The sequence below is a fragment of the Protopterus annectens genome, chromosome 8.part0, assembly GCF_019279795.1.
Source record: "Protopterus annectens isolate FY-2018-M chromosome 8.part0, PAN1.0, whole genome shotgun sequence".
In the NCBI taxonomy this organism is placed as follows: domain Eukaryota; kingdom Metazoa; phylum Chordata; order Ceratodontiformes; family Protopteridae; genus Protopterus; species Protopterus annectens.
In genome coordinates this window covers 1,324,697,874-1,324,715,717 of record NC_056741.1, presented here as the reverse complement: position 1 = coordinate 1,324,715,717, position 17,844 = coordinate 1,324,697,874, and the positions used below count along the sequence as shown (strand labels likewise).

The 17,844-nt window shown below is 38.3% G+C and overlaps 1 protein-coding gene across 1 annotated transcript in view; it reads left to right on the top strand.

Annotated features, from left to right (window-relative positions):
• The window catches only part of ABCG4 (ATP binding cassette subfamily G member 4), a 682,517-nt gene that overhangs the window by 611,220 nt on the left and 53,453 nt on the right, over window positions 1-17,844 (top strand). The window contains exon 13 of the mRNA XM_044080863.1: window positions 12,933-13,091. Within this exon, the coding sequence (XP_043936798.1) occupies window positions 12,933-13,091 (159 nt within the window). The remainder of the gene's footprint in view (window positions 1-12,932; window positions 13,092-17,844) is intronic.

The following is a 17,844-nucleotide window of genomic DNA, read 5'->3' as shown; positions in this document are numbered from 1 at the left end:
TCCAACCACTTGTGATTGGATAAAGTGACAGTTGGACCACTTGGTTTACTCCTATACAGATCCAAGGACTTAAATTGTGGCATAAATAAGACACATTGGTCAGACATATGTGTCTCAGAGGATCCCCGTGCTCTGGAACAGGCTGCTCATCCATGTAAAGCAGAGTCCATCTCTAACCCTATTTAAGTGCAACTTTGACCAGTGGATGGACAATAGGAAATTCACCCTGGTTCTGGCCTCCTTGTCTGTTATAGATGGAGGCAGATAGTAATGCCCAAACTAACATACCAGCTTTCAAATCCAGCAGAGTGACCTACCTTCCACTTTGAGCTCCACTAAGTACTACAAGCTACAGGAAGAATGCCTATGGGATACTGACTTCCTCTGCCAGAGCACGTGTTCAAGGGATGTGTGTCTTTGGCTGGCCCACGTTCCATGGTTGTAGTACCCAATGCTCCATGTAGGTGTCACCCAAGTGGCAAGCAGTGGTCACTCACTCCCATCTTCCCTACCTGTCTCTTTCAGTTCCTAGGCCACCCCACCAGTCAAACTTGAATCACCTGATAAGTAGTTAGGTCTTCATCTCCCTGTGCTGTAGAGCCAGGGGTTGGCTTTTTTTTCCTGTTATTGATATTTATTTTTAATTTTACATTCACAGATCTAGTGTTAGCTCCCTCAGCAGAGTGCTCATGCATAGACTTTCAGGCAGAATGAGCTCAGACATTAACTTGTATACCAGGCAGAGGTCACCTGTAAGTAACCTATAACAAACATAATACTATTCTTCAAACCTTTCTGAATAGTTCAAATTTTCCAACTCTGAGATTTTTCTAGCAGGTAATCACTGCACCTTTTCAAGAAGTTTCATTTGGATTGTGCAAAAGCCACATAATGCAGCACTGCATTCAGTAGCCAGCCAGATTGGTAGTGTATAAAGTGACACAGTGCTCTCACTAGAGTAGCTAGATGTACCATTGAGAATTAGGCAGATTTTAAAGTGTCATCCATCATTGCCCCTAGGGCTTTAATAAGTGTACTGTTTTTTAATGATTTCATTATTTAGTTTGCATTTATAATCCATGTTCCTTTTTGTCAAGTTTCATGATGCTGTCCTTGTTGACATTAAAAATGTGATGATTACTACTGCATTGGGAAATATTTTTGTGGATCACCTTGAATATCTTTGGAATTGCTTTGAAGCAATTTTGTTACCCAGTTTGCAGTCACCAATATGTTTGGTTACTCAGAGATTATTTCCCAGTTTTATATCTGAAGAGTATAGTCTGACCATGATTTTCTCCAGTACGGAGCCCTGTGGGACACCATTGATAACCACCATCAGGATGATGATGATGATGATGATATTTGATGCAAATTTAGACAAGGTGGCATTTTCTCAGTCTTCCTCACTGAAACCTTATAATTGCCAGAGGTTCTGTGCAACAAAGCACAATCTATCCAAAGGTGATAGTAGCCCGGAGGTGGTTATATTATATTTGAGTAGATGTGGGTGTTTCCTTCTTAACTTATGTAAATTTCTTATTTTGAAAAATTTAAGGAGGAAGAGGTTCTAGAAATCATTTTTAATCACTGAATCTAATTTCCAAAGTACTGTACTGGATGTTTTTTTGCTTTTTGCACTACTAGTAATCCTCACCTTTGTCCACCTTATGTTGATAAGTTCCATGAACGTGGCTTTTATGAATTCAGGTCCAAATACCCCAGCTGTCTGGGATAGCTTGTAGGATTCTTTCATGATCCAGATAAAATTATCTAAAGAAACACAACAAAGGATGGATCACAAGAAATGGCATCATGCCGGGCAGACTGCTCCAGGTCCTTCTGTCCCATTTAATGGAGGATAAATGTGTTCTGCTGCAGCACTTATGTCTAGTCAGCCTTTAGCCAAGTAGTAGTAGTAGTACACATTAAAATGCCATTGACCAATGTCATGTCACATCTTCTGTATTAGACGTGTATGTGCACATCCAACAGAAGAAAATTATTAACACGATACTTAATTCCTGTTTTCCTGACTACCTTTCCAATATCTGTTTCTGAACATGGGTCATCAGTGCAGTACAAGGAAGTCTAAAGAATGTATGATAATCTGCTGAACTTCAGGCTGTGCATCCTATTGTAACTAAATTAATTGTACTGGCCACCGGGTGTAGAGTTCAGAGGTGACTAATATTCCATTACTCATCTGCAAAACGTCACTCTGTGGAGCCTCCATGAGTTAATTTGTCTGTAAATACTGATGTTCTGGACTCTCTTACTGATATGTTTGTGTGTGTGTGTGTGTGTGTGTGTGTGTGTGTGTGTGTGTGTGTGTGTGTGTGTGTGTGTGTGTGTGTGTTTAGGGGGAATCTAAAGTAAATGGTAAGTGAAATGAATGTACTTAAGGTGACACGGTGCTGCACCTGGTTGTGGAATATGTAGATTAAGATGCTTTCTGTAGAAAGTGTTAGTCTTCCACAATTGTTACATATAAGGGAGCACCCATGGGCATCTGTATAATTACAGTACTGCTACATATCAGGAAAATTATGTAAACTCTTGACTGAGCCATCAGAAAGAGACAGACACCTGTTTAAGCTGCCAGTTTGATACAGCCTGGAACTCTTATATCTCTGTGTCATTTTCTTCTCTGCTTTTTTTCTGCACAAACCACAGGCCTACAGTTTGCCTTGAAACAGTTTTTTTTTGGATCACTCTTAAATCTGATTCCCTTTACTATCCATCTGTCTCATATTTCTTACCTGTTAAACCATCCTTAATGTCCTATGTCCTTATGAACTTGTGCCACTATATAACATGCTCCTTCTACCTCCTTTCCATGAACACTTACATTCCCAAGCTTTCTGGCTTTTCCTGATAGCCTATCCCAACTAGTCTTTACCCAGTTTTCTCTCCTTCCTCTGAACCATTTTCATTATCCCAAATTTCTTTACGACTCCCAAATCTGCACACTATACTGTAGGAGGGAGTGTCATTAGTGCCATATGAAGTGATAGGTTGACATCTGCCTCCTTGAAGACCAGCCCTTCACCCTATTTATGCACCCTACCATATTGTTTGTCCACATAACTACCTTTTTTCACTGCTTCATGTCATTTAGCCCGAGTGATGTTGCACCCTTTGCCTACTTCTCCAGTTCTGCACCCCAGAGCTATTCCTCTGTTTAACTCCTCCCAGGACTGCTACCCCTGGACAATATTACCTCACAGTTCTTTTGCAGTAACTCTAGACTGCCTTCTCTCTGCCTGTTTTTCCATTCTCTCTGTTTTCATGTTGCTTTGCTGTCAAGGGGGACGTTTTGACACTCATGTCTCGAGCACATAACTTGGTTATGATGACAGATCTTAATCGTCTGTGTTATCATTCATAAGTCAGTGTTTGCATACTATCAAAGCCATATCTAAATAATTAATATTTGGTACCAGCCAATATTTCTATGTTTCATATGACTGCAGGCAGCTCTTAACAATTCCAGAATCAATGTTTCTTACAATCGTTCAGGCATCCATACAGACAACATCATAAGACAGCAGTTAATAAAACAGTAAAAAAATAAATAGATGAGATGTTTACCTGCCATACATTAAAAAGATGGTCACACTAAACATGTTATTTGTGTAGTCAGCTACTGCAAAAATGTATGTCAACTTGCTGCCCAGCTCTGTCAGCAACTGCAATAACACCAGTCATTTTTGTGAAATATTCATACAGTCCGTCTATCCATCCATACCCCTGTTCCCATTTTATTTTCTCATGGGGTTGGGGTGTCACTTCAAGAGTGACAATCATCTAGAACCAATGTTCACACTACAAGGTGGATTCACACACACACACACACACACACACACACACACACACACACACACACACACACACACACACACACACTCATACTACATATATGTGTAAATCGCTAACTGTATACTTATAAAGACATTTTGTATACAACTATAACTGCCTTATACTGTGTATTAAAATTTCACCAGTTAATTGGGTCCTCTATCCATTATGTGATGAGTGCATTAAGGACATTCTACGCTTATTTATTAATGTTTTGAAATATTTCCAGCAAGCTGAATGGTTTCCTAATGTTACTAATTCCTCAAAATAAGATAGAAAATTCTTATAATATAAACCCGTTCATGCCTTGCTTATTAATTTATTTACATATCCATTTATATGTTTGCTTATTTTAATACTTTTAATGGGCAAATCTGTCAAGAAACCCATGTCACCTTCTGCCTGGGTAAATGACAATAGAGTATGATTTAATCATACAGTATATTCACAGTATCTAAAAAGCAATAACAGTAACATTTTACAATAGTGTGACTATGAATATGGTAAAATATATACTGGAATTGACATTAAAAAATCAGTAATATTATAGAATCCCTAAACAATTGAATGAGGAGCAACATTAAGAACTATTTTAATATAATATAATGTAATATAATATAATATAATATAATATAATATAATATAATATAATATAATACAATGTAGTGGATTATGATCAAGTTTTCAATAGTAAGCAAATTATTATGTGTTTGAGCAGAGGAAAGGGAAACTTGTCAGGTGAATTTCATGGCATCCATTTCAAGAACACATAACAATGGAGTTTTGATCACTGAGACCGCACCATAATTCTTTGTAATGCATGGAACTTTATTGCTCCATGTATTACCAGTTACAGCAAAAACGTTTAGGACAGCAAGATGCTTTACAGTTTTGAAAACATTAACCACTTAATGCTGAGACATGCATAGACGCACGCATGCCTGCTCGCACACACACACACACACACACACACACACACACACACACACACACACACACACACACACACACACACACACACACACACACACACACACACACACACACACACACACACACACACACACATACACACTGGGCAGAAATTAAGTGTCCCCTTATGGAATGAACAGCTTTAAAAGATGTTAAAAACTTTGCACTGCCACAGTTGTTGTTTGAAGGTCTGGAAGAGTAAAATGTATGCTTTTAAAGCTATTTTATTTTCTCCCTGCTGTACAGTAGTGGCCAGTAATGACTACTGCTGCTGCTATTATTATGCTGTAGCATGACACTAGCACTTAATAACACCTAGTGGTACTTAAGAAATGCTTATTAAGTACCTTTATGACATCATAAGTGTGCTTAATAACCCTGTCTTTTTTCTGGATTTTGGAGCATAACCATGGGCCACTAACAAAAGTTTCAGCATATAAAAATGTTATGTACAAAGGAATTAAAGGATAAAGTGGCAACTTAGAATCAAGTTTTTCAGAAGTACACATTTACAAAACTGCTTTCACTGTAGGAGTCTAGTGAAAATAGTTATAACAAATGATAAAAGGGAAGCAGAGATGGTGCAGGAGTACAAAGGAGAGGGTTCTACATATCTGAGTGATCTTTTGTGTTTAGGTCCATTTAATGTATGGTATCATACCCTTGATTATGGAGTTATTCATGGGGGAAGTGAGTCATCTCTTTGTGCAAGGTACCACATGAGCTTACTTCTGAAATCTTTAAAATATGTGCAGTTACTAGTGCTATGTGAAGGTCCTAAAACTAAGACAATATGGTTGGTTGACTTCAGAGAATTAGGTAATCATTTGTAGAGTAATGGACCTATTGGAGTGTGATCTGAAGAAGTAGGAGGTAAATTTTGGAGCAACCTGGAACTGAGTTCTGGGCCAAAAGTCCAGGTTTCTGATTTTAAACCTTAGTGATAGCAACATTAGATCAGAGTTCTGACAAACTGGTAGCCTGCTGACTTTTTGGAGAGTATCACAGCCATGTTCATATTTGGAGCATAAAGGGTTAAATCTGCAAATCTTGTCGGAGAGGACCTGAAGGTCATGTTCATAGGTTTGTAGGTATTTACTGGGCATGCAGTCAAAATGAACAAGGAGCAGAACAGCAAAGCAACCTGAAAGATTTATATTACCAACCTCATATATTAACAATGCATTAGCTGCCCCAGTCAAGGAGAGATATTGTACATACCCCAGGGGTGAGCTGTACTGCATACTCCAAGGAAGAATTTGCTGTTGCCCATCCAATCATCCATATTAGATTTAAAGGTTAATAAAGTGCAGTTTTTGTGATATGCAAATGACGTTTATCCCACAAGTAAGGGATACATTGAGTTATATCTCTATTGTACCAGCAGTACCAAGTTATGTGTTGATGAAGACTGAGTTCCTTAGTATGCGTATTTAATGTGCTACCTGTCTAAGGGGCTGTTGTAGGATACAGTCTTTTCTGGCACAAAAACCTAAGCAAAGTATGTCACCTAGGACCCCATTTGTCACAATATTTGGATGAGGCATTGGCTACAAATGATAGCCTATATTCAAACGATGGCCATAGGATGCTGTAGGATGGCTTTACCATTAGCAGGTCTGACTTCTGGATTATGGAACCTTGAAAGTTTACTACAGCGAAAAGGGTATGATTGATTCTGATTTGGCTTCTTGAACTCTGAGACGATTACTGGAGGGTTGAGGTGCACACCTAAATATCTGAGGGAAGAGACCAGGTTACACTCTTGTCATTTAGGGAGAAAAGGATATTGTTGGAGTTGCCAAATTCTAGTCTAGCATTAGTGCCATAGCTCATTCCCTTAGATTCTCCACTAGTTCAGGAGTACTTGTTTATTACTGAGTCAGTGAAGGAGTTTATCTTTATTGGAGCAAAATTCAGATCTGATGTTCAGATGGAAGACAGATGCTCTAAACATCACTGCATCTCTGGGAATAGTATAAAATTGGAAAAGTGTTGCTCATACAGGTGAAAATGAATGAAGTGTGAAAATAGTAAGGGACCCAAGATGGGGTTTCAGGGAACAAGTGAATTTTAGGTAACAGCTGAAGAAATTAAAGAGCCCAATTTGGCCAAGAAAAGTCTAAGCAGTAGGAATTAAAGCATACAATGACACTGGAAGAAAAACAATGGATAGTGGCAAATCCAGGAGAAGAATGCAACTTAGCATGTCCAAAGCTTTGACAACACCTGTGAAAAGTGCATTGGTAAGAATACCATTGTCCACTGCAGTGACAGAATGGAGCCAAAGTAGAAAGTATAGTTAACTGCAGTAATGCAATATGAAGCAGAGTTGATATTTGGAAATAATATGATAGTTTTTTGATATAACCTGCAGCATTCTGATAAACAAGTTTTTTTTTTCTAAAAGCTTGGGCAAGAAAGGGAGAAGAAAGATGTGCCCGGTGGCAGAGGTGGATATAGGTATATTGAATGAGAGGGAAGACGGCAGCCATTTTCCAAAAGAAAGAAAACAAGTTTAAATATAAAGACTGGTTTAAAATTTATCAAGATTTTAATGTTGTCTTTGCATAGTTTCAGCAACTATGAGAAAATACTGTCCACTATACACTCATTGTAATTAGGAAGACTGTCCGCAAGTCTGTTTTGCATGTCATATGTACAGGTGCACACATACAGCCTTAGGTGATCTTAACTGAGAATAACAGTTACAGCTTCAAAGGCCCCACTCTGTTGTATACTGTACAAAGATGCATTTGTAAAATGTATTGCATTCAAGCACTTAACGCCTTATTCAGTGCAAATGTGATAGAGTCTGAATACTGTTGTTTCATTGGGCCCAGAGGAGGCTGGGCCTGTTATCACACTGCAGCCACAGAATGCAGTTAGCCAAGAAAGTTCAGATCAGAGAGACAGTAGAAATATTTCATTAAGTGACATTTTCTATATTTAATACAGACGATTGCTATTTCTTTAGTGGCAGCTTTGAGATCTGCACTGTTTCTAAGGTTGCAAATTAATCTAACATAGAGTATTATGACTTTGTTGCTTATCATAACCAGTGTGTTACGTGTTCAAGGAATGGATGCCAACAAATTTACATTGAGATCAAATCTCAAAAGATGAATGTAATGGCTTCCAAGAAATTTACATTGAGATTCAAATCTCAAAAGATGAATGTAATTTAATTCATTTTGAGAACACATAACATACTGAAGTTATGAATGAAGGCTTGCTCATAATTCTTTGTCATATGGGGGATTTTTAGGTAATAACCTATTAAAAAAAGTACAGGAGTACTTAATGTCTAACAGTCTTGCAAACTATGACATTTATTTATTTTATTCATTCAACATTTGTTGACCAGGAAAGTCTGACTAGGACAGAGCCTCTTTTCAGCAGAGGCCCAGGGAGAAACACTCCAGATGCATGTCTTTGGAATGCATTGTACTTTGCAAAGTCCCAAAATGTACCACAAATCAACTTCCATGAAAGTTGTTAGTTTACTCTGCCATGTTTTTATTTTTTCCTATTTGCAGTGTGAAGCATGTTGCAACTTTCAACACCATCAGTAGGTTTCCTGCATAGTTCTGTAGTGGTTGGCCATCCATGTAGCTGCACAAGGCTTGCTAGTAGCAAGGTTCATACATGAGCACTTGTTTCAATAAGTTTGTTACAGCAAGGTGCTTAAGTATGAAACTCGCTGCAACATGGCTGCCTTTCTTTTCTCAATTTCAGAGCATAATCACTGCGCTCCATGTTTTACAATTTGTTTCAGTTAGGAGGTCTATTATAATTCCATTCCTCCTCTGTACACCAGCAGTCTTAATAGCTTGTTGTGAGTGCTTGGCATATGCCTTAGGTTATGTTCCACTGAGGTGGTTGAAAGTCTTGCATAATATGCTTCAGGTTCTCCAGGAGGCAAGGAGACCCACTATCCAAAAATCCCACATAGCCAAATGGAAGAGATATTTAATCTGGTGTCAAGATAAAAATCTGGATCCCATAAAATGTGAAGTTCTTCTTGTTTTGTCTTATTTGTGTGAGCAAATGAAAGGCAGTTTGGCATATTCATCTATAAAAACCCACCTTTCAGCCATCACAACTTGTCTTCTTATTAATTCTCCTGTTATATCCAGGCTTGGGGTCAAACATTTTTTTCAAAGGTGGTCCGACAATTAAACCATCTGAGAAAACCTGTGTTACCCCAATGGATCTCAATTATGTATTGGAAAAAAATCACCCTGTCTCCCTTTAAGCCACCTGCTTTTTTTTCTGTCTAAAATTCTGTACCTGGAAAACCATTTTGTTGGTAGCTCTCCCTTTTGCTAGGTGGGTCTCAGGGCTTCAGGCACTCATAGCTATTCCCCACTTCCTTATATTCCATAAAGGCAGAGCATCCCTCAGGGTCAATCCCTCTTTCAAGCATAAAGTGGTAAATGAGGTGCCCCTCAATCAGGCCATCAATCTGCCTATCTTTCTTTACCAACAACCAGAACAAGGGAGAAAGAAGTCAACATTCTACAGATGTACATAAGCAGCTCAGATTTTACCTGGACAAGACTAAATCTATTTGCAGATCAGACTGACTCTTTTATTTCCTTCAAGGGACTCTAAGATGAGCCAGCATGTATCCAAACAGAATATTGCTAGATGGATTTCTAGATCCATTTCCTTTTGGTACACTTACCATGGAAAATCCTTGCCATCCTTCCCAAAGGCCCATTCAATTAGAGCAGTGGCTTCTTCTGGAGTTTTCTAAAAGGGAACAGATTCCAGAACAATCCTGGAAGCAGCTACCTGGTCATCAGTACACACTTTCACTAAGCTAAACAGAGTAGAAGCCTTTTCCAAGTCCAGAGCTGCCTTTGCCAATCAGTCATTTCTGGCTTTTGACTGTTCTCACACTTCTCAGCCAGCCACCCTTTTACTCTCTTAAGCTATTTGAATCACCAATCTGTTTAGAATACTGCAACAGTGGTTTCAGTCAAGACATAGTACAGTTGTGTAAAAACTTACCATAAAAGTAGATGTCCTACTGATCACTGCTGCAGTATTCCTTCCATCCCAACTTCTCCATTCTGTTCATCTGTATCCTTCCTTGTTTATTGAGATACCCTATCTGGCAACCTACAGGACCAAGGGAGACCCTTATATTGCTTGTGTTTTCCCCACCTAGCTGAATTCTTTCTTCCCTGATGTCTTCAGGCCTGGAGATAGTCTGAGCATTTACACTCATGCATTGGCTTATGTGCCCCTGCATTGATAGGCTAAGGTCATACATTGGACAAATGGCTTTTGGAAGTTTTATGCTTTGGTACCCTGGCCAGATATCAGTGGTGACAACTCATCTGTTTGGAATACTGCAGCAATGATCTTTAGGACATCTACTATTATGGTAAGGTCTTACAGAGCTGTATTTTTCTGCTACCAAAAAGGGTGCGGAACATTCCTAGGGATGGGTTCATTCACTTTCAGGCACTGGTCATTACAGGAAACCTTTCTCCAATCAGAAATCATTAATGACAAACAGCCAGTCAGAGAGGATTTACTCATGGATAGACCTGCCCTCTGTCACTAATAATCCCTATAAATCAGTCTCAGACACTGTCACTGATTACACAGCAGTACTCATCTGTCCTATACTGTATGAATTTGATTTTTCAATGCTAATTTTTCTACTTTGGGAGACAACAAAACTCTAACACAGTCACAACTAAATAACTGCAGGACATCGGAAGGCAAGTATCTGAGAACTCAGCCAGCACTAGGAATTGTTCAACATTTTTGGCATATGCCTTAGGTAGGACTAACTTAGTTGAAGCACGCTATAAGTAGGAAACACTGAGATTTTAAATGCTGTCAGCAGGCTAGACCCCATTCAAATGTGTGGAATTCCATGATTTGTTTGTTATATATTTGTATATGTGCATTTGCTGTGTGTTGAAAGTCAAGCAACAATTTGTTATATATTAGCTCTACATGTCAATGTAGCATGGATTTTGTATTAAAAACTGTGAGTGCTATGTGCAATATTTCTGCTTATAAGTCCAGTTAATTCTACAAGTATGATGTGAGTTTTAACAAGCCATTTATCTATAATAGCCTATGTTGTCCCTCAAAAAGGGACTTGAACCTGTTGGGCTTTATCAAGTTATTGAAATGAGTAAGGTGTTCTTCATATGATCGGAATACATTTGTCTTTCCTGCCATTGCTTGCAAATCATCTTCAGGATAAGTAAATATTTTTTTCTGAAATGACACATAAAATGAAACATATAATTTTGATGTAAATAAACATGAAGAATTAGCTATGGTGATGGCTGATAAATGAACAGATGAAGAATTACTGTTTTAGAAATGTACAGTCATGAGTTTCCTACTAGTAACTTGTGGAATACTGTTCTATTTCTTTAACTTTTGCGTTATACAGTATGCATGCTGACAATTTTTATATTTATTTTATTCATGCTGTTACTTCAATTAGGACTCCTGGTCATATACTGAATTCACAGCATAAATACATTACATGGAAAGTTGTAAGGAAATCATGATGTAAATAATGGGGGAGAATACTTGAAAAACAGATAAGATCTGCTTTAAGAGGTCCTGAAAGGATGACTGGGCAGATGGGTGTCCGTGTGTTCCTTATGTGCCACTAAGAATATGTGCCCTAGAGCAGACTGACAATTAAGAAATAGGTTATGCAGCAGTCCTACAATGTAGCCATTATGTCTTTAAACCAGAAAGTTCAGTATCCATCAAATGCAGGGGATATAAGATTTGGCTCAAATATAGTGTATACGAGGCAGAGTCTGTGCACAGAAGGAAGATTGTCCCTGCCGGGCCTACAAACTTTGGAAAGGTCTGTAGCATGGAGTTTCGATGATGTTCTTACTGTATACTGGGGACAGTGCAGGTGGCAAAGTGGTGCATCTTATCCATACATTGTATTGTAGGCATTGAAGACATACGCATCACTGAAAGGTATCCCTTCAGTGGACAGCAGACACTAAAAGTGTTGTATTTCACAGGGTGGGGATCAAATATTGGCACTGTACTGCACATAGTAAAACTATGTTGCCGTGTATTTTAGTATTGGAAATGCCTGTAGCACACATGGCAGGACCTTACATTGTCTGGCAAGGGTCTGTGGCATTGAGTGTGCATATCCACTTTTTATTACAAAGAGTTAAAGTAGGCTAGTACAGTAACTAACTATCGAGCATTGGTTACAAAGTTGCAAGGTAACAGTGTCTATTCCTAACACCTTAGAGACTAATATTCATTAAGTTGAACTGGCTATCAGCCGTTACACATATCGCTATACTGGAGAGAAATATGCAGATCACTTTTTGTTATTACACAACTAGGCTGCCAGGTGAAGCACAATTTAATTACAAGCAAAATATGGACACCTTCCAACCTTCACTTCTGAGATGTAAACCAAGGTTTAGTATCTCTTTTTTGGACTTGATGGTGAGCAACATTTAAAATACAGATGGTAAATTATATTACATGAGCAGGTGTGGAGACAGGTTATCCCAGTGGTTGGGCAAGGGCTGTCCCTTCAACATTGTCACTGCACCACATGTGACTTCTGGGGGCAGGCTATCCCAGTGATTGCGCATGAGCTGTCCTTTCATCCTTGTCACTGCACCACATGTGGCTTCTGGTGACAAGCTATCCCAGTGATTGGGCATGGGCTGGCCCTTCATCTTTGTCACTGCACCACTTAGAGCTTCTGTTTTTAGCCCTATAAATTTATTTGGGAACTTGGGGTGTTTTGGCTGGAAGTGAAGGCATACACCATAAGTTGTACCTGTTGTTTGTAATGCTGTGTAAAACATACTTCCAGTTAATTTATGAGGGCAACCAGACTTTTGTAATATAAGAGAGTGGAAGAATTCAGTTGTTGCAACTTGAATCATACTGATAATCTAATTAAAAGTAATTAGAAGCCAAACTCTAGGCACTCTATACATAAAAATGCAAAAGCATAAATGGAAGAACAAGGTGAAGATAAGGTAAGAAACTTACTGAAGTACTTGTAGTTGGACTGTTTCTGATGTTCTTTTCTGCCACCTGTCACCATTCAGGTTATATGTCCCATCACCTACTGCAGTATTGTTTACTGGATGACTGCACAACCACCAGAGGCAATGCGCTTCTTGCTGTTCGTTGCACTCGCCACTTGCACTGCACTTGTCGCACAGTCACTGGGGCTTCTGATTGGTGCTGCCTCTACTTCATTACAGGTAAGAAAAAAAGGTATACTCCTGCCAAGTTATTTTTTAATCTCCAAAAACAGACACTACAAAAAGGTTTATTTTGGTGTAATCACTTTGGTGCCTTTAATGAATATCCCACTTTCAGATAAAGATACCTGTACCTAGTACTTCTTATAACTCTTTAATATGACTTAATTTTGTGCTAAATATCTTTCCTAAAGTGCTGTTTCAGTTTTTGTAAAATAAAAAAAAAATCTCTTTGTACCTCACTCTCTTAAGGTTCTGCAGTCAACTGCATATGCAACAATCTTATTAATGTAAACATCAACATGTTTCACTTCTTACACCTTTCTCTAATCTCTACTAATTTAGTAGATACCTGGATAATTAATTAGCAGTGGTATCCTTTTTTTAGTGTATGGTACTGTAAATTAATATATATGAAGTATTAAAAACTCTCTCTCAGTATTCTGAAGAGACACTGTGATTTGGGGCTTATGTGTAGTTGCCAGTGGTTTGTGATCTGTAGTTGATCCAAAGTCTTTTTCCAGAAATGTACATGAAAGCATTTATAATAATCAGAATTTCTTTTTACTTTATGTTATTTCTGATTCTACAATGAGATATTGTTACACAATATCATATCTCAAGTGCTCATTCCCTCAGGATCAAAACCTGCTTATCACATTGAAAGTAATGGGACAGTCTGAAAGAAGTGCTCAAAACCTACTTGTCACATTAAAAGTAACGGGACAGTTTGAAAAAAAGTGTTATTTTCTTAGAGATAAGGTCCCCTGAATCTCAACATAGGGTGAACTCTCCAGAGCACCAAACTTGTATGTACGAACTTGCTAATTGCACACTAGGAAAGCAAGAAAAGTCCACAAAGCAGGGCACTGCCTTCTCAGACAGTCACTTTTTTTACTATAACATCAGCGAGGAAGTGATTTCATGGATCCAACTTAAATTTGACTAAAGAACGTCCTGTGTCGAGCTGAAATTACATGCGATGTAAGAAATTGATGTTTCTAACCTTATCCCCCTTTTCAATATGTGTAATACTTGTTTCTCAGACCATATAATATGGAACCTATTTCTTAATAGTACTGAAACCCTTACAGGAGCTTACATGACAGATGTGAGCAGTTACTCTGTGAGGCAAAGCAACATGAAAACTATATTTTGTTAGTTTCCAAGATGGGGAAATTACCTGTTTCTTGCATACTCCTTGATACTAGAAATTCAGTGTCATTAAACCAGTAGTTTAGGTTGAAGATTTATTTCAGGTGAGTTATACATGACAAACAATTATGAAAAGGTGAAGTATGCATTTTTTTTTCATTGAAAAGGTTTTAAATGTATGAAAGTGCCTCCAACAAAATATGTTAGATTCAGCATCAGTGGAAGAATTTTTGGTGGCAAGAGGCAGACAAAGTTATACTGGAGAGGTGATATATCTTGAATAAATGAAGAATAAAAACAGCAGGTTTGCACAAAGTGAGTAAAAGACATTTTGGCCAAATAGTCTGTATATGCAGTCATTTGCTGTTTCAGTATTCCTAAGCATTGTCCTGGTGAAGGACTTAGTTTACTGTGAAGAACCCACATATGTGGTTCATATTATAGTTGACTGTAATGACAATCTTTTTTTTTTTTTTTTTTTTTTTTTTATTTATTTATTTTTTTTGTGAAAACAGATACAGTAAAACGTAACAATTTTAATAGACTGGTAGTAATATGACCAGAGAATACATTGCTGAATAATAAAACATAAATGCAAAACAGTAAGAACTATTTACACATATGCCAAAATTCCATCATTGATTGTATATACCAACTTCAAGCTAGAATATGTTCAAAAAGGGATTTCTAAAATTCTGTAAAGTGAGTGTGGGATTTCTCAGTGTAGGTTAAATATTTGTGAGCTAGTAGGTGTTTGATAGCTAATTGTTTGCAGCCCTCCCATGTAAGTGATGCTCTATCCTTCCAATGTAATGTAATGTAGTATTTAGGTAAAGAAACTAGTATTATTAATATTCGGATTTGTAGTTTAGTCAGGCCTGCAGGGATGATATGTAGGAGAGCTAGTTTCCAAGATAAGTTGGACTTTTCATAGCCCACTTTTTCTAGTTGGACTCTAAGTGACCACCATAGCTTGTAGGTGCACTTACAGCTGCAGAACATGTGGAGTAGATCAGCCTTGTGGTTATCACAATAGGAACCAAATGGAGAGGTGGTTGGGTATATTTTATTTATAATGACTGGAGTGAGATAGGTGTTATGAAGTATCATGATCTGTGTATACGTTTTTTAAGGGGAATAAGTTGGGAGGTAAGCTGGATCGCTTGAGTTATTTGTTTGTGATTGAAGGATCGATTTCCTTCTAGTAACTTGAATAAATAACTTCTTTTTGCATTTTGATTGATAGAATAAGTTTGTAGGAGTTAGATAACATTTTTTTTGTTTGAGGATAGGAGGTTCCATATGATTTTGCAGGTTTGGATGCCATTTGCGTTGATATCAGGACTTTCTATGATATATCGACTAAGGTCTCGAATTTGCCTTAAACTGATTGCACAACTTTTAGGGAGCTTTAATCGTGTTCTCGTTTTAGTGATAGTATTGTTCTTGAAGGGGAATATATCAGAGATGGTTAGTTTCTTGAGGAGGGAATAATTGTTTAGGTTAATCATGTTGTTATTCATTTTGAGATTGGGGTCGAGGTGGATTGGTTGTAGGGAAGTGAATGCATAATATAGGTTTAATGATATGAGCATCCTTTGTATGATAGTGATTTTATGTTTAATGATTAGGTGTATTTTAAGATTTTTCATATTTTCATTGTAAAGGGAAGGGAGGGCTCTGGGGTTTATGGATAGTGTTTTGATATAGCTGTGTAATAGTTTGACCCAGGTTGGAGACCATTGTTGTGGTGAAGGGGTGTGGCTGACTATTGTTATTAGTCTATTACAATTTATGATATCATACTAGAGTTTAAAGTCTGGCAGCACTAACCCTCCATAGTCTTTATGGTACGTCATTTTATTATAACTGATTCTGACTGATTTGGGGACCCAAATAAATTTGGAAATTGTGGAGTGAATGGTTTTGAACAGTTTTAGATTGATAATGGTATTGGAGGCATTAAATATATATTGAAATCTGGGTAGAAAATTCATTTTGATTGTGGCTATTTTAGCTAGGAATGGAAGTTGAAGTTTTGTCCATCTGCCAATATCATGTTGTATGTTTGACCAGAGATTAATAATGTTATTTGTATATGATTCTTTAGGCTCTTGGTGGAAGAATATTCCTAGATATTTTAATGAATTGTTAGTTTTAATACCAGCTGCTAAGGAGTATGTGGGAAGCTGACAGAGGGAGTTAATAGGCAAGATATTTGTTTTCTTTAAGTTTAGTTTGTAATTCGAGAAAGTTGAAAAGGTGTCTATAGCGGATAGTAGTTTCTGGAGGTCTGAATTAGGTAGCGAGTAGTAAAGATTTAGATCATCAGCAAAAGCCGCGAGGGTAATTTTAGTGTTAATGATATTGGGGGTATGGAGGAAAGTTTGGATATGATGACAATCTTTTTGTCTTCAACACATCCTTCTTTCCACAGTATTTGCAAAATATCACTACTGCATATACAGTGTAGGCACCATTTCTGTAACAGCAACATTTGCCATCATTTTGTGTCCATGAATGGTCAGGTCAGTCATCTCATTCTAAAGAGTAATCCATCCCCCTCCACCCAAGATTAAGTCACTTGTTACTGAAAGATCAGCCTCCTCTCGCTATAAGCCTGACATCTCCCTTTTAGGATTACTGTCACTCACTGAAGGGTCAGTTATCTTTCTGCAGTGTCAGACACTTTCTCCTTGAAATATTCACCATTTCTTCCTGAAGACACAGTCACTTTGCTGGACAGTCACCTGCCTGTCTCTGAAGAGTAAGCCCTTTTTGCTTTTGAGGATGCTCATCATCATTCTGAAGGGTTAGCTATCTAAAAAATGCCAGATTTCTGTATCTCTTTCCTTCTTACTGAACTGTCACATTTCCTCCTAGGATGGTCACTTCTGTCTCTTCCTCTGTCTGTCTTTCTCAGTAGTCAGTCATCTGTTCACCTGGGCACTCCATTTGGGTACTTTTCATGACGCTTTAAGGTAGGCATTTTAGCACTGGAATGTCAGTCATCTCTTCAAACGGTCACCCTTTCATGCGAGAAGGATTAGAAATATCAGCCATCTGAAGGGTCATTTGTCTGTCTGAAGGGTTGTCTGTCTATACCAATAGAGTCAGCCAACTGATAGCTTATACCCTTTCCATACCTGATCTCCTGAGCACCCAGATTCGTACCTGAACCAACATTCTCAGTACCTGAGGGTATGCAGCAGTGAGGAAAATACTAACAGGGTCTGTATTTTAATTGTAATGTGGTACCTAAGCCAGGTGTTTCTAAGAGAAAACCTGCTAGACATCTGTGGATGTCCTTCAAGGATGCATCTGCAGTCATCACATATGGGTTGTCCTGTCTCAGGCAGCCCTTCGGTCGGCCGGATTCCAAAGTCTGGGTCTGGCCTCGCCTGATGTCGCACCTTCCCCAACGTCAGAGCGCCTGGGGTATAAAAGCATCAGCCGACGCCATCTTCCTCAGTCTTTCTTGCCGCGTGGTGCCCGAAGCAGAAGCAGTTCGCAAGTGCCAGTCGGTCAGCTCCTGTGATTCAGCTACCGAAGACTTTGAAAAAGCTAAGTACCCCATTGGGGACTCTTTCTTGCCCCA